Source organism: Pezoporus wallicus, unplaced genomic scaffold (assembly GCF_028554395.1).
Source record: "Pezoporus wallicus isolate ANWC-B61680 ecotype Strahan unplaced genomic scaffold, APGP_CSIRO_Pwel_v1 contig_5542, whole genome shotgun sequence".
Classification (NCBI taxonomy): Eukaryota; Metazoa; Chordata; class Aves; order Psittaciformes; family Psittacidae; genus Pezoporus; species Pezoporus wallicus.
In genome coordinates this window covers 1,784,228-1,802,638 of record NW_026640165.1, presented here as the reverse complement: position 1 = coordinate 1,802,638, position 18,411 = coordinate 1,784,228, and the positions used below count along the sequence as shown (strand labels likewise).

At 40.9% G+C, this 18,411-nt stretch overlaps 1 protein-coding gene across 1 annotated transcript in view; it reads right to left on the bottom strand.

The window, feature by feature from the left end:
* PRKAR2B (protein kinase cAMP-dependent type II regulatory subunit beta) overlaps nt 1-18,089 on the bottom strand; it is an 85,184-nt gene extending 67,095 nt beyond the window's left edge. The window contains exon 1 of the mRNA XM_057417832.1: nt 17,560-18,089. Coding sequence (XP_057273815.1) covers nt 17,560-17,902 — 343 coding nt within the window. The 5' untranslated portion in view covers nt 17,903-18,089. The remainder of the gene's footprint in view (nt 1-17,559) is intronic.
* Between the last annotated feature and the right edge of the window lie 322 nt (nt 18,090-18,411).

Genomic DNA, 18,411 nt, shown 5'->3' with positions numbered 1-18,411 from the left:
ACGAATGGCTTCCCAAGTCAAGGACAGATGTAAAGAAGGCCACCAAAGAAACCTTGGTGTCAGCAATACCTAAGTGACCCCACAGATCGTCACAGGCTGCACACTAGCCTGTCAACACGGCACCAGCAATGCAGGTGCTACAGAAGACATTGTGCAAACGGCCAGACCAACTGAAGGACTGCAGACAATGACAAAAACATCAACAGGGATCTACCATGATTTCCAATAAACCAAATTATTGTTCTCCCTATTGCTGAAGAGCCACACAAAGGGCCACCACATAGATATCCTGTCATTGATGCCAAAAGAGCTGCAGAAACTTACGTAAGCAAAGTCCATTGTCTAATATTTCTGTTACCCAGAAGGATGCCAACTCTGTATCTTACAAATGGCACCTCCCAAATTGCGCAAATACAAAGATCTACCTCATGTTGTCTGTTTTCTTCTTACAATGCAGTAGCATCAAAAACATTCTATGAGATGCCATAAAACTAAATCCCATTGTGTCTTATGGCTCCATTACTTGTAGATCACATTCAGAAATGTCTAGCAATAGTGAATAGTGAATTTTTCAGTGCTACTCCATTTTGCTCAAAGTTTGGGCAGTGTCTGAAAAGTTGCATCTGTTGTAAGTAAACTTTGGCATCACAGTCACTTTCACTCCCATTTCATTCTGGCTAGCAAAGCTTGAGAACATAGTTCTGACTTCCTTCAGTAACTATCTGTGAGATTCCTACTAGGGGCCAACTTTCCACGACTTTTGATAACAAAACTCTCCAGTGAGCTGATTAGTCATCAGGCAGTGAAATAACTCTTGGCATGAAATAACGGTCTTCCACCAGAGGGCCTTCAAAAAAAAAAAACAAACCTACTGCGCTCCCAGTTTGGATTTCCTAGCAAACTTACATTTGATAATGACACACCATTACCTGAAATACAGCTAAAACCAATCATAACTGATATATATGGTCATAACCCAAAGATCCCTTCTCTCTCCATTCATCCAAGAAGTCCGACACACACTTGTTCATGCTGTCTTTTTACAGTTACCTATCTGGGCAGATAATCTGAGATCAGAGTACTGGACAGGAAAGTATATAGAGACAGAATAAAGGCAGACCAAAAGACACAGGTGGAGATGCGGATTCTTGCTTAGACTCTGCTCTGAAATCATGTCAAAACCTTTACTGTCTGATGAGGTGCAGCTTGACCTGTCGAGTATCCTCCCCCAACCTCCACTGCCTTTCAAGAAATTCTGTTTCTTTTAGAGCAGGTAACAGAAAACCTCAAGACTGCATCAAAAAGTGAGAAACAAAAACTAAGGGATGAGTCTGATTGACTGGTTACATATCAGACTAGGAACCCACACATCCAAAAAAAAAAAAAAAAAAAAAAAAAAAGCCCTATTCTTCAGGCCATGCCATACCCAAAGGCAAACACTAAAAGCTCTTCTCCTGAAGCCGAACCAATGAGCAAGCAAGCATGCTAAGAAGCAGGTAAGACTCCTGACTGACCTAGTGGTCTGGATATTTAAGTGTCCACAAAGATAAGCTAGAGTTTCTTTTCCAATATACTGGAATGTGCATGCTTTAAATTATACCCTCAACAGAAAAGAAATAAAATCTATTTCTGTTACTTGCAAATTTCTAACATTTTTTCCTTGCTTTCTAAGTGTGTGCATATATATATGTGTGTGTGTGTGTGTGTGTATACACATAAACAATTAGACTTCTTCAGAAGGTTTCTGAAATGAAAGGATACTCCATAAAATTATGATAAACATTACTTTTAATTTATACTCCCTGTGACCACATTAGGTTACTGGAAGTGAAGATGAGGAGTACTCCTGATTTTTCTTTTAACAATTATTTTGGACAAGAAAAAGTAATTCCACTTTTTGTCCTATTAGTAGATTAAAACATAAAAAAATTAAAAAAAAAAAAAAAATCACAAACAAGGACAACTTTCTGTTTTGAAAAACACTGACACAAGGCAAAAATTTATTCACTGTTTATAGGCTGGGTCTACATGTAACATTCATGCTAACTGTGGCCAGAAGAACACATGGTTTAATGTAGTGGTTATACACAGAGGTCCATATTAATAACCACAAACTGTCTTTTGTATAAACAATTTGGTAAATGGCAGCATGAGTTTGCAATCTCTTCAATATGCAGACAACACAGTTCTGCATTTGGTTCATGTAAGGTTGTACTTGTGGTGGTCTGCTCTGGTTGGAAAGGGCTGGCTGCTGGGGATAGAGCTACACAAGGCCACCTCCAGCATGTTCCACTCTCTGCAACAGCCAATCCCTTTTGGGGCTGCCTCTGGTTTTGCTTTTTCCTGCTCCCTCCCACTCAGGCTCATACAGAGTTTCCATCCCCAGTCTGCCCTGAGGCTCTGCCCCCACAGTGCCTTAGCTGAGTTCATCTCCATTTGGGAATATGTTCTTCTTTTCATTAGAGCATGGTATTATAGTTATCAACAACCTTAGCAGCACTCTCCTACGATAAAATCTGGAAGAAGGCAATCTGACCCAGACATAATCCATGTAGGACAATGGTGAAACTCACCAAAGCTTTCTCAGTTTTGGTACTCCATTTATAGGCAAACTTTGTAGCCTAAACAGGCCACACAGGTTTCCTCTGCATTTCTGCACATTCAGGTGAATTATTTTCTACATTCAGTCAGGAAAAAAAATGATGCATCAGACAAAACTGTCTTAAATTCTAGCATCAGTTGGGCCCTGCACTCTATATACTAGAGGGTTTTTCAACTATTGCAGGCAAACAATGCTACATGAGCCCCTCGCAACCCTTCACACACATATTGCTACTGACAAGATGGGGATGGCAAGTATTCCATTTTGCCAAGTTACAGTGGTGCTCAGGCATACTGTGCAAACTACTCAAAGGCACACAGCAAGTCTGTGACACACACGGAGATTTAACCCAATTTGTTTTAACTCTCAGAGCCCTATTGTTAATTGCTGGATCATTGTTTTTTAAGGGATGATTATCAAGGGATGAGATTAGAAAAGACCAAACCTTAGTCTTCAGTCCAAATTCCTTTCTCTTGTGGATTTCATTCACACCCACAGAGTATTTAATTAATTTTTTTAATGACTTTTAAGTATCTCTTATAACTGGTAGGACATGGGAAAAGTTGCCCTCAGTTACTACACTGCACCACATACACTCATTCAAAAATGTGTTTATCGCTACCTTGACAGACCATAAGTGCTTCATCAGGCCAGCCTATAAAAATAGACATGTATGTATTTCCTAAAGCATGGAGTTCCATTGGCCCTGTAGGTGTTCTTGTATCATGATCTTAAAATTTCAAGGATAAATAAAAAAAAAGTGACAGTTTTAATATTCAGTGGCAAGTCTCATCGCACAAACTGGAATTTCCATGACTTTTCAATTAAAGACTACAAAACTTCAACCTTCTTTCTACTCCCTAAACTATGATCAATTATATGCATTCAGATCCTCACTCTATAAACACAAAACCCAGTGTCAAACACAAACTACACTAAGAGAAGCTATCTCCAGAAAGCATCGCAACTGTTGAATCTAATACATGATTTGGGCAAGAAAAAGTACGAAGCTAGTTTTATAGAGAAAACCAAACATTACTACTTGAGACATACTCAGTAGAAAGCTCTTAACATGGAGGTGAAAGCTAAATTCATCACATAAAAAAAAAACAGTTAAAAAAGAAGGGGTGTAGTTCTACAACTCTATAAACTGTTTTCTCCTGGAAGGCAGAACACAAGTTAAACAATGTCAGTCCCCAGCCAGAAGTAAATATAAAGTAGAGCTTCCGGAATGAATGCGTAAATCTTCTTGGCTCTACCTTTACATTTTTAAAGCAGTGCATGTGTTTATATTCTGAATGTCATACATTTTCCAAATAAAAACATAAAAAGAGAATCAAAGAAATAATTTTCAGCAACAACCAGACTCCCATTACCTTCCGAGTGTTGGTTACAGTGACAGGTAACTGCCACAAGTGTCAAAGCAACTGTTTCTATACTTGGGAAGAAAGATCAGGCTTCCACAGAACCTGACCAGTGAATTTTAAGTTAGCTTCAGGACAAGCTATTTAAATACTGGAAACAAGAAAGAGTAATTTCATTCTACAAGCGATATACCAATTCCTTTTTAAAAAGCAATAATAGGGGCTATTGAATGCTCTGTTGCTATTTACTGCTGTCAGTAATAACTACCTCATTTCAAGAAAACAGCTTCCTGCTCAGTTCTTTTGCCTTGGTTCATGGAAAAGTTTATACCCCTACATTATCCGTTTGCTTGCTCTTGCTAGCTCTGGAACAATTTCAATTAAATTTAACAATGGAGAAAACCTCAAAGGGAAGAAGCTCCTACTCATCTCTGAAAATTAACAGCCAATACCAAACTAATACCTACCATGAAGGAAAGGTCACATAAATTTAGTATTGGACTGGCCCATTTGGCCTGCCTGACAGCTAATCAGTACTAGGCGCTCAGGTCCTGCCCCTGTCTGAACACTCTAATGTACCTTTTGTAATGCACTTCCTGAATAGACCTAAATGTTGCAAGACCGTGACACACACTCCATGCTCTCCACCAACTGGCTCTTTCTGGCCATAAAACATGCTTTGCTTTGGTCTTACAGCAACTGGACTGAACATATACCAACCAACCTGGAATAACTTCACACACTGACTTTTACACTATGATTTCAAGAAACAAGAGTCACGTTCCAGTCTATGTTCAGAGCTGTACAGTCAGCTTTGTTAGTTCTCACTAGCAACTGCCTAACAGCTTCAGCAAATAAAACATCAAACCAATAAATGTTGAAGGTGGGACACTGGATTGCCACGTACTGTCTTCTACCACAGCCATGAATGGTAACTCCTTCCTCAGAAAAGTACAGAAAACACTAGGCACATGAGAAAAACAAAAATAAGGTTGCTCAGCACTTGAATTTCCTCCTTCCAGTGGCACAATGTCCTGCTGGGGCCCAGCCAGCTCCTGTCTAGTGCAGGGACCATGCACCAGCCCCCCAAAAAGGGCCCTGGGTTTGTCACCTCCAAGCCAGAAGAGGTAACAAACAGCCTGTGTTATTAGGGAGAAGCATTAACAGGCTCCTTAACCTGCAGGATTTAAGGACATTTCTTCTTTGAAGCTCATTTGTATGCTGTGTTTTGATTTTGTCAATGATTCAGATGCTATAGTGACAGAATTCTTCCAGATTTTGACACACACACAAAAAAATCTAACATAAAAACATATGCTACAGTAAGAACCCCATGAGGTACAGGCTGATTCAAAGATCACTACAATGATCTATGTCCAAGAGAACTTCCCTCTTCTTCTGAAAAGCCTATACATGCATCTTCGTTCAACTCACTTCCAGATTGTCTTCCATTATCTGGTGTTACAGCTATGAAGACAGCAAGTGTCATGATACAACTGTAAATGTCAACCTGCCTCCTTTCGACTGAGAAGTGTGATCACACACACTAGTGTGATTTATCTTCCATTACAGTCAAGCAGAACTGCAAATAAGCCTTTATCTCAAAACAACAGAAATGTATGTTAGCCACTGATTGAGCTTCTGTATACACAGCAGCGCAAGCAACCTTCTTAACTTCACATACTGCAAAAAGCAAAAAAAGGAAAACAAAACACTTGATACACTCTTAACAACAACAGGTAAAAAACAGGAATGTTGTTACTGTCTTATCATCTCCTACTACCATTTGTTTCTTCTGTTTTGTTTGCCTTTTTTAATGCAGTGCATGAGAAAAGATACTTTAGCAAAAAAAAAAAAAGAAAAGAAAAAAAGATAGAGATGGAAGAAGTAGGTTTACAACTCACTGCAACTACTCTTGCGCACCACACAACCTCCCCAGGAAAACCCTCTCTTTGGTGGAAATGAATCAATAACATCCAATTTTGACAGTAGCATGGAAGTTGGGTCTTTCTAGCAATGCTTACAGAAGTACACTTTACTCTAGAGGCTGTGCCACACTTCCCCAAGTCCCCAGAGTCAAAGTGAGAGAAAAGAACAAACACCTACACATTTACATGGGAGCATACTTTTCTCTCACAAGTTCAAACTGTTCTTCAACTGAGAATTCCCAAGATCTCAAGACTTCCTAATCTCCTTATACATCAAAAAGCCTACAACTGTGCCAAGAGCAATGATTTGAAGGATGGACATAAAGAAAGCATGACACTGTTCCTCTTCTTTTTTTCAATTTTATAAGGCCATAACCTGAAAGAATTACAGATGGGCCATATTCATATGACAATATATTCCAGTTAGAAAGCAATCCAGGGTGCACTTAATACAAAGACTTCATTTTATTGGTGTTCCTAAGGAAGCAAAACCAGAAGAACAAAATACTTCTTGTTGCAAGGTGGATAATGGAAATGAATCTACATCTACTCCCACCTCAACTGCCAGCAGCAACTACATTCCAGCAGAAGGACAAAACTGACAGATTAGCAAAGGAGACATGCAGATAAATACTGCAGATAATTTTTTACCAGGAATTGAAGTTAGTAGTATCTAAGAATAAATAACAATCTATCTCCTTTCATACCAATTTTTATACATGCATTAGCCATTAAATAATATTTCCTGTAGGCTGAGGCAACAGGAAGGAAGGAAGGCTGTTAACTTTATATTTAAAGTACCTCACAAATGCTTAAATAATGTAGTAGTGAAGGCTAGATTAGAGTTTCTCATGTTTTGAGTACCTATTAAAAACCAATAGAGTCAGATAAATTATCAGCTAAAAGATGGCTTTTAGAGAAAGATGCATGAACATTACTCAAAGGTATTGAACGAAATGTCTGGAAAGAGAAAACATTACGCATTAAAATCAAGAAAAAAGAATCAGAACTAAAAATAAAAATATGAGTGGCTCTAGTACTAAAGAGACTCATGAAGAAGCATACCTATAAAGGTTCTGGATCCTAGCTCCTCAATTTCAACAGAAATCAGGCATAACTGAGAAAAAAAGAATCTGTCCCTCTAATGTTTAATAGTGTCTATTATTGAGAACCTACATTTTCAACATGTTATTCATGATGAAAAAATGTGGTTTTTTTAGAATGGTAGAAATGGTTTAAAGCCTTACGAAAATTTTAACATATGTCTGTAGTACACATCTTAATTGTTTCTGTGTGATGAGTCTCACATAAATTGTTTTGAAGAGAACAAGAAATATCAGGACAATCTCAGCTCTTCATTAGATAGCTTTTGTCCTTAAAGCTCTTAGCCATTGTTAATCCAGGAAGAATGTTTAAACATACTTACTGGTTTGCAAACATTCATTTGCCAAACACTACAAAGCAAAACTTCACCATTTCTTGATCAATACCCATTTCAAGGACTTGGGATATTAATCTGTACTTTTTACCAAAGGCACTGTACTTTTTACCAAAGCCACTCCACTGGCCTAACAGTGGAGTTCCTTAAGCATCAACGCAGCGTTGCAGCTTCAGAATAGGATCTAAAAAGGAACAAGTTTAGTGCTGAAAGTAATGGGAAAAAAAAGTCAGAAGGACCAGATTGATGCTGTGACAACATACACTCATTTGTGGGGTCCAAAAAAAGTCCACAACAATGTTCCCGCAGACAGCTTGAGTTCAAGTTAGTCCACACCCTGCAACAACTCCACATTACTTATAACTTATGGCAATGGGTTTTATTTTTCACACTTGCATTTCAAATCTATCATTAAAATCAGAATGGGAAAACATACCAAACCTTTCAGTCTGTGCTCTCAGCCTTGCAAATCTGCATGCTTACACTTGATTCCAGCTTGTATTCACCCCAACACTAAGGATTCTGTACATCTTTTATTTATAGTCTATCCTGAGCCTTTGCAAGGAATGTTTTCTTTCCAGTACTGGGCAAGGATTTCTTTATTTCCTGTCTGGTATGTTTCACAATAGACATGTCTGCTAAAAAGTTGTACTATGAAGAGTCTATCACTATTTGTAAAAACAAATTTTACATCTTCATCACAGGGATTCAGAAGGGGTCAATGCTGTTAAAAAGATCTTTATACAAGCAAAACGGTATCTGGAACAACTCTGAGCAGGAAAGATCATGTTACTTCTCTCAGAATCTATTTTATAAAGGAATTTTCTAGTCCCTCCATTAGGGAAGTCTTCATAATATTTACTAATTGGCCTTTTTAGCCCAGCTTTACAAAAATCACTTTAGTCAAATAACTGGAACAGTATGTGTAAGAAAGCTATTCTCATTATCAGCTTTTACCTGCTCAAGCTCTCAGCTTCAAATTCTTGCTGTGATATTTTTTTTTAAATATTAATATCATTAAGCAGAGCAATTTAAGAGGCAAACATACAAGTGAAGAACACTTTCTGTTGTTACAGCGTGTTTTTTACCACTTTACCTTCCATTACCCAGAGTGTTATAGTACAATAAGGCAATGCTGACTAAATTAAAATTTGGATCTTTTTGTATTGTTTCATTCTTTAGCATTTCCTCATTTTATCTGTGGTCTGTAAATTACTTTCCTGAGCAGCAATGCTAAAAGGATGCTTTTCATGGGAAGGATGGCAAACTGCCATATGGCTGTTGTTCAGTTCACTCCATGGATGCCTTGTGCCTACAACATGCATTTTACTCCCATTCACTTCAGTCACCCTTGCCTGTCTACATCCCCCTTCATTTCAGATCTCCCACTTTTTTGTGTGACATGGTATCATTTAAAATTCTGAATGAGGTACTGCACATTTGATTACCATAATCTTTTTATGTAGCCCCAAAGCTGCATGTCTTCTAGGTTACTTCCGTATCAATTCAAATCCGCATTCATGTATCACACTGCCTAGAGACTGAAAATAGAAATTCTGTGTGAGTTCTTCTGCTATTTTTATCACCAAATGCACAAAAACTTGAAATAGAGCTCTTCAAATTTTTAAATGAAAATAGAATTGACAAACATGAAGCCTTTCTTCGAAGGAAAATGTGATAACGCCAGTCAATCAGAAAAGTAAAAAATGAAGTGAAAACAAATAACACTCAGAGCCCAACTTCACCCTCTTCAACATCTTTAGTACTATGACTGAAATTTGATCTTCAGAATAAAAACTTATTCTGTAAAAAAAAAATCATAAAAACAAAATTCGCAGTTACTTGTCATGATCAAAATTCATGCTAAGAGCATCCTGTTCAGTTGCATGAAGTAAACACATTATCATTCCTACAGAATGAATGAATGGTTAGACTTAAAGAGTTCTCTGAAAGGATAAGGGTTTTCAAGATAAAACCTCTACATCAAGTTACCTAGAGCTATCTGCGTCATCATTTAATGTCCCAAAGAAAAGGAAAAAAAAGAAATATATATTTCCTTTAGAATTCTCATAAGGCTGCTTTCAGGCAATACCATAACTGATGGATGTTTATGGTGCTAATATCCACTTATATATGTGCATATTTCTTTTAACAGATTTACCTAGCACATAGTAACTCCTGCATACATGGACTTCATCTTCTATGCACCCATATCCAAATAACCACCTACATTTATCAGTCTTTTTCTATAGCATATCACCCCTAGTAAGATCACTTTTTTTTCTCCTAATTCATGTACATCAAGACCCTTTCCAGCAGCAGAGAGCACAGAGGCATTTTAAATGGCTCTTTTTTCTCAAAGCCTTCTCTCTCCTTCATTCACTTGTAAAAAAACCACCTTTTTAAAGCACAAAACTTCTCTATAATAACATTTACTTGAAACTCAAAAGAAGAGCTCAAACCTGGAGTGGGAACAGTTTTCCTATAACAGGACTTTAAGTCATTAAAATAATAGTTGGTGAAATAACCACTTTGGTTTTTATTAAGTACTAAAAAAGGGACATTTCACAAAGTGTTTGTTACTTACTATTCAATATTTCATTTTTCCCCCAGCACCAAAACCATGTCAAGTCTCTATGAAGACTGCAGCTGTACCCACGTGCCTATTGACTTCCTTGACTATGACCGTTACTGTTATTTTTTGACACAGAAAATGGTTGACAACAATCTGGATTCCCCACCAACAAAAAAGTTGAAACTTTCATTAGAATACACGCTCATTAGAATACAGGCGTTATGAGTCTCCAGACATGGTAATGACAGATGACTATGTCAAAATACTTAAAAATTCTCTTAGCATCATCAGATGACCAAGTTCACATTTCATACAATGCTTTGACCACTAATTTCAGTGGAAGTTTGCATTTATGGCCTTCCAAAATACATTTATAAGCCAAACAGAGTTTCATTAGAAAATTCAAGGCATAAATTTGAGATGTATACATGAGAAGAGCGGGGTTCTACCTGTGTAAAGAATATAAGAGCAGAGAACTTAAGGTTCTCTCTCTCACATGTGCTCTCTATTGTTTTATCTTCCTCTCCTCACTGCAGTTCTGCCCCTCCTCCTTCCCTCTGTTCCTCCTTTGCATTTGCCTTATCACACACTGACTCCTCTCCTACCTCTATGTCCTGCCTTCCACCTTGCCTTCTTGCTTCTTTCACCACTGTCTGACAAATGAAATTTCCCAATGTAGAGGTCATCTTTGATACTGGAAAGCCAGAAATGGGGCAGCAGCCCGTACCTTGATTAATCAGTATCTTGTGACCTAAATGTGCGATTTCCAAACCATGCTCCAGATTTACAGGAGCAGTTAAGGCCAGTAAGTCTGCAGAGATTTGACTATTTAAGGTAAGCTTCCCTCAGACTGAAGGTCCTTACCAGACAGAACTAGATAATAGAATTTAAGACCTTTGCCTAACAGATTTGGGATGAAATCTGTGATAAACATGTTTTAAACCAAGCTTAACTTACAGATGCAAGAAGTACCTCTTTGAAAGTTAAAACGCTAGGCTGTTAATGTTGGTTTTTATAACTTCAACAGGAGTACATTCTAAAAACAGGTACTTTCTTAGTGTCCATGGATAGATCTTTAATCTGTTGACTTAAAGAGCATTTTTTTGGAAAATGAACTAAAGTCAGCAAGTGACACAAAACTCCTAGAGCATTCCTGAGGAATGCCAATTTTTGTTTAGAACAGATGTGATACATGCAAGAAACAAAGTGGTGGTGTACAAATGTTAGTACTGACACTGTTTGTACCTTACCATTCATAATGCAGTCATTACAAACTCATGCCAAGAAAATTTTAGGTCTTCCTATACTCACTGAATTACTGGTGGTGTCATTTTCTGAGCTGAACAGTCAGCCAAAATCAATTTCAAGTTGTTTCTTTAGAGAAAAAGAAGCTGGAGATAATTTCAAATGGTTTTGGTATAGTTCTACTACTTTTGTGTCCTTACATCTTAGGAATTTTCTCCTGCTTCTCTTAAATACACAGACATAAACTTTAACAAAATGATAACCAGCACAGACACCTTCACCCATGCATGCTTTGGTTTTGAGCAGGAATACATATATACCCTGGATTGGAGGATGCTATCATTTCAACCAAGTTCTTAATACAAACTTTCTTTTTTTAAAAGAGGTTAAGCAAAAGTATTCTTTTCACCTACAATCACAATACAGGCACATATGAGAGAGAACCATGCTCCTTACTATAAAGGCTACTAAATGCTACCCATTACAAGTTTGCAGTTCTAGTTGCTTATAATTTTGTTAAACTAAGTTTTTGGACTGCAATTCTCCCAACCTGAATAAAGCACAAATTGCCAACTTGCTCAGGTTTGCTTTCTAAAGTAACTGTTATCAGAAATATTTTATCTTGCTCCTGTCAAAAAAAAATATGTCAAAACTATTGTTTCAAGAAGCTCTATTGTTCTGGGGATTTCCAGCAAGGACTGAAAGCACTGTGGTTTTGTGTACTGAGACTTTACGTCTAGATAAAAGCATCCAGTAGCCATCCCCTGACCACCAAGGCCCACTGAACCAGCAAGGTGCCCATCCACACGGCCAAAATTCTTTTCCCTCCCAGAGGGCGTCTTCCCAATCCTGAATGGTGTCTTACACACACTACACTCTGACCCACAGTGGGCAAAGAGATACAGTCCAAAGCTTTGCTAAGGAGTGGAACAACAATGCCATGCTCACTTGCTCTCAGGGAGACTCATCTGTAACTGGAAAATTCTCATTTCTAAACTGCAAACACTGTAAAGCTGCTCCACCCTGGGTCTGAGTAGGTTTGTCCACAAATAATGCTTGCTTTATTTTTCTATTTCAGATGAGTGACGGTAAAAACTAACTAAAACTTCATTCTTTAAGCTGGCTAAGCACATATTCAATAGTAATGCTTTCAGCCACCACTCATCATAACCAAGATTTTAATTAGTATATCCATATTTTTAAGAAATTCACAGGGTTTTCTCATGAGAATTCTTCTCATGTGGCTGGTTTTTTTCATACTTTTTCCATGGTCTCTGATTTAACAATATCCTACTACCTATACATAACATAGAATCATAGAATGGTTAGGGTTGGAAAGGACCTTAAGATCATTTAGTTCCACCCCCCCCGCCATGGGCAGGGACACCTCACACTAAACCATCTCACCCAAGGCTCTGTCCAACCTGGTCTTGAACACTGCCAGGTACAGAGCATTCACAACCTCCCTTGGCAACCCAATTCCAGTGACTCACCACCCTTACAGTAAAGAACTTCTTCCTTATATCCAATATAGACTTTCCCTGTTTCAGTTTTAACCCGTTACCCCTTGTCCTGTCACTACAGTCCCTAATGAAGAGTCCCTCCCCAGCATCCCTATAGGCCCCCTTCAGATACTGGAAGGCTGCTAGGAGGTCTCCACACAGCCTTCTCTTCTCCAGGCTGAACAGCCCCAACTTTCTCAGCCTGTCTTCACACGGGAGGTGCTCCAGTCCCCTGATCATCCTCCTGGCCCTTCTCTGGACTTGTTCCAACAGTTCCATGTCCTTTTTGTGCTGAGGACACCAGAACTGTACACAATACTCCAGGTGAGGTCTCACAAGAGCAGAGGGGCAGGATCACCTCCTTGACCTGCTGGTCATGCTCCTTTTGATGCAGCCCAGGATACGGTCGGCTTTCTGGGCTGCGAGTGCACACCTGAAGCCAGGTCATGTTCATTTTCTCATTGACCAACACCCCCAAGTCCTTCTCCACAGGGCTGCTCTGAATCTCTTCTCTGCCCAACCTGTAGCTGTGCCTGGGATTGCTCCAACCCAGGTGCAGGACCTTGCACTTGTCATGGTTAAACCTCATGAGGTTGGCATCAGCCCACCTCACAAGTGTGTCAAGGTCCCTCTGGATGGCATTCCTTCCCTCCAGCGTATCAACCGAACCACGCAGCTTGGTGTCATCGGCAAACTTGCTGAGGGCGCACTCAATCCCACAGCAACAAAGATGTTGAACAAGACCGGTCCCAACACTGATCCCTGAGGGACACCACTCGTTACTGGTCTCCAGCCGGACATTGAGCCATTGACCACAACTCTTTGTGTGAAGCCATCCAGCCAGTTCTTTATCCACCAAGTGGTCCATCCATCAAATTGATGTGGCTCCAATTTAGAGACAAGGATGTCGCGTGGGACAGCGTCGAACGCTTGGCACAAGTCCAGGTAGATGACATCAACTGCTCTACCCCTGTCCTTCCATTCTGTAGCCCCATCATAGACGGCCACCAAATTGGTCAGGCAGGATTTCCCCTTAGTGAAGCCATGCTGGCTGTCACCAAGCACCTTGTTGTTTTTCATGTGCCTTAGCATGCCTGCCACGAGAATCTGCTCCAAGATTTTGCCAGGCACAGAGGTGAGACTGACTGGTCTGTAATTCCCCAGGTCACCTATACATAAACCTATACATAATTTGATATTGGCCCCTTCCTTTTATTGACCCCTTCAACTGCTCTAATCTATCCCTTACCATCACATGACAGACCTGCAAGAAGGTTCAGTGCTTTGTGATTTTGCTTAATTTCAGAAAAAAAACTGTAGCTAAGATTAACAGAACTGATTTATCATCACAAAGCTGGCATGGATGTGGTTGTGTACAGTGTTTTCTCCAGTGCTCTGGTTTCTACTAGTTTGCCTACTATTTCAAAATTTGCATTAACAGTACGTATGTAAAGCAGTTCAGACTCAATAAGAGAACTGAAATAAAGACAGGCCTTTAACATTGATGTTGTAAGCTAAAATACATATGTTTTAGCTAAGCAGTGATCTCATGTTATTTAACATAACCAGTGGGTAAAGCAGAGATATGTACTTGCATTTTCTAGCTCAAGTTTTCAGAGAAGTAACTCAAAGCAATCAACACACCAGAAAGAAGCACATGGGGGAGGAGAGGGACAGCTGTAGTACTTTCCTGTTAAACTACATCACTATCCAAGGAAAAAAACACCAAAACAAACCAAAGTAAAACAAAAGAAAATCAAAGTAAACAGAAGCTCAGAGACACCACATGGTACATACAGCACCATAGGCTTTTAGTTTCAAGAACAGCAATGTTACTTCTAAAAACATCTCTACTAATTCATATTAAAGCTAGATGAAATATGAATTTCTAGCTATGGCAAATATTTAAAAACAGCTGTTACAGATGACATGGGTTATTATCCATCAAAATAAATTTTAGGTGGTAGAGAGAAAAGTAAAGTCACTTGTAAAAGAACAGAAAACTTACTCAGCATTTCCAAATTTTGCAGATACAGTGTTCCAAATTTTACAATGCACTTCAAGCCTGCAAAAAAACACAACTAGAAGACCTAAAAATCATTCCCAAATTAAGCAGTGCTTAAGAATGGTCTAAATGCTCTGAGCCTAAAGAATTTAATTTCAGAGGTCACCTTAACTCTAGGTGACAATTTAGAACTATGACACCAATACAAAAAGTTCTCCCTCCAGAGAAGGTAACTGCTTTTACCTGTATTTGATTTCCGTAACCGATGTAATGGACAAAGCAGAGGACCTGGACGCAGTTTAATTCACGGTTCACATAGGATTCAATCCCGAGCATAGCCTTTTAAACACAGTTTATGTGAGTTCCTCATTTCTGAACAAGGTAGTGCTGATGTACCTTCCAAAATGCATTTCAAGGACAAAACAAACACTGACAAAGAGTTCAACTGCAATGCCTGTACGTATTTAGAAACAAGTTGGGAGGGGTGTTGGAGACAACAGAATTTGCAAGGAGCTCTCAACAATGTCCTGCTTGAATTAACTGAAGAAGTCAGCTTGACATTTCAAGCATACTGCTTTAACAAAGAAAAGATCCACCACCAGGTCTGAGCTCCTTCATAGATATTTTTATATTAACATTTGCTTATAAACTTCTTCAATTTGTTTTCCTTCCATTTTTTTTTTCTTTTGTATGAGAGCAGTTCAGGACATGTACAGGACAAATCGACTATAAAGAAGCAGTTTGATTGTTCATAAAAGCAAAAGAAAAAAATGAAAATTCTGCCCCTTCCCCCCCCCCCATTAAGTTCAAGAATTGCTGCCTACAGAAATTGAAAGCAAAGGTACAATAGAAATATGCTTTTTAATTGGTATTTAAACCCATGGAACAATGATTTGAATACAAGCCTTTATGCCTCCAGTTATTAACGAAAGACTGAGTGGATGCATTGTTACATTACCTTAAAAGAATACATATTCAGGGCAGACATAAAATTTGAATTTAAAATACATACTCCTGCACAATGCACGCATACACAAGCACACTATTAGTAATCACATACTATAACTTACTATGCACCCTCAACATGGTTTCACAAGTATCTCCATTTTTGTTACTTCTAATGGTTAATTATTTCAAGTGACAGAAATTACAGGCCATAACACAATTAAACTTTCAAAATTTATTAGGCTTAAAAATGTGGTATTTTAAAGGGGTTTTGTCAACTTAATATATCAATCAGTTAAACTAAGTCCTTCTAGCACATGTCTTAATGCAAATATTGAAGTAATGGCTATTCTGCACAATCACAACAAAAAGAATATCAAGAGAATCTTGATTAGAGGTATAAATTGGAAAAGCTTTTAAAGCTTCTTACTGCATCCTGTAAAGTTGTACAGATGTAACACTACACACTAATAAATCAGGCTACGTTTCTGCACTTCCCTCCATTCACCATTCCAGTTCTCCATTCACCAATGAGTCTGCTCAGTGTTACAGTAATTCATGTTTGAAAACCATGTTTAGTGTTAGGGAATTAAGATAATAATTTGTTCTTCCACGTTATCACCATTTCAGCTTTCAAAAACAGCAAATTTCCAGATTTTTACTAATTTCACATCATCAGACTTACATGGTAATTTTGAGCTCTAACACTGCAGAACCTGATTGACAGATTCAAATTCTCATTAAATGCATATGGTATAGCTGCAAAGAACAGATGAAAGAATGGCGGCTGTCTTATGGTGTAACATAAAGCATTTAGAAAACTCACCCAGTTCTCAAACATCTACATTTTTCTTGATAAAATGCACGAGACATTATTCCAAAAACTGCACTGATATTCATCTAGCAAACAGCTGGCTTCTGTGCTCTGCTAAGTAAAGCTACCTCCAGCATGACCTGGAGGGATGAATGCTTCAGTGATCTGATGAGATACACTTCAGTTTCAAGCTGTTCTCAAAAAAAATAAGCTAACAATAAAGGCGCTTGCATGCTTTCTCTTCTCCATCTAACCTTACTGACTGACATCTCCATCTCTAACCGCACTGACTGACCCTGTTCGCAGCACAAAGACAAGCACTACACACCCTTCAAAGACAGCTACTACTCGTCCCGTGAATCAGACCGTCTGATGGACTGACATCCTCTCTAAATAAAGCCCGTCAGCCACAGAAAGATAAGGTATCATTAGCTGCATGCAGATAGGTGTTACTCTCGAACACAAAGATACCGCATAGATTCTTTGCTGTCTTCACAGCTACACTTGCTCCATAGGCCATTCTACCGTGTAGAAAATTTCACCCTTGGTTTCAAGAAACAATTATGTTTTAAATTGTGCTCTACTTTTTGAAACGCATGTAAGTACCTCTATGTGAGGTATCATGTGAGGTATCTATGTGAGGTATCAAGTGTGTAAATACAGTAACATGCCTATTAGAGGTGTTTTCTAAGGTAAACATGCCACTGGACTAATTACAAAATGTAGATTTGCTCTCTGGTGCTCTTAGGAAAAGGAAACAGAGATCTCCTGTTAGGATTACCACAGACCCATACGCTGTAAGAGATACGGCTGCGGACGCTGGCGATACCTGCGTGCCCAACATCCAGCGCTGCTGAACAAAAGGGCAAAGCCCGGGAGGTAAAAGTTTGCAGCGGGAGACGGGAAACCTCCCGTGGGCTCGCTTGTTCGGCGGCCGCCTCTCCCCATTCATGCTCCGATCACCGCGGCCACCGTGCTCCTCACGTCCCGCCGCCACCAGCCCCGCACTGACCCGCGGCCACCACGAGGCCGCTGAAGCGGGAGCCCCCTCCGCACCCTGCGCTCCCCACCTGAGCCCGGACGCCGGGGGAGCCCACCCGCCCTGCCCGCTGCTTCCCGACCCCAGGCTGGGGGCCCTTACCCGGGAACTGCTGTGGCGGCGGAGGCGGCGGTGGCCGTTCCTCCTCCTCGCCGCTCTCGGAGTCGGTCTGCATGGGCTCGTCGACGAAGTTGACCCCGCGGGCGTCGAGGGGGGCCCGGCGCGGCTGGCTGCTCCTGTCATGGCCGGACGCGGGGGTGCCCGCCTTGCGGCCGCTCACCTCCTTCTCCGCTGCTGCCGCCGCCTTGGCCGCCGCCGCCTCTTCTTTGAGGCGCCCGAAGTACTGGAGGGCGAACTCCAGCAGGTCCCCGGGCTGGCTCCGCAGCACCTCCACAGTGAAGCCCTGCAGCAGCTCCGTCAGCCCCGCCGGGATGGAGATGCTCATGCCGGGGCCGGCCAGGGGGGCGCAGCCTGGCTGGGAAGGGGGAGGGAGAAGGGAAGGGGAGAGGAGGAGGAAAAGGGGGGGAGAGCCCGCGGGCGGCGGCGGGGGCCGGGGGTCCACAGCCCGGTGACGAGGCGCGCCCGGCGGATCGCCCGTGGGCAACGGGAAAGGGGCGGGCGGCGGCGGCGGCGCAGGTGGGAGCGGGCGGGGGGCGGGCCCGCGGGGGGCAGCGGCTCGCTGGCAGCTTCGGCGGCAGCACCTCCTCCCCCCGCGCCGGGGGAACCTCGCACACATGTGACCCGGGAAACCATGACAACCTCCCGCCGGGGACTGCGGCCCGCAGAGCGCCCCGCCCGCGCCGCCGGAGGGAGGCACCGAGGCACGGAGCGGAGGCCGGGCCGCCGTGCTCTGTCCTGTCCTGTCCTGCCCTGCCCTGCCCTGCCCTGTCCTGTCCTGCCCTGCCCTGCCCTGTCCTGTCCTGTCCTGTCCTGTCCTGTCCTGTGCTGCCCTGC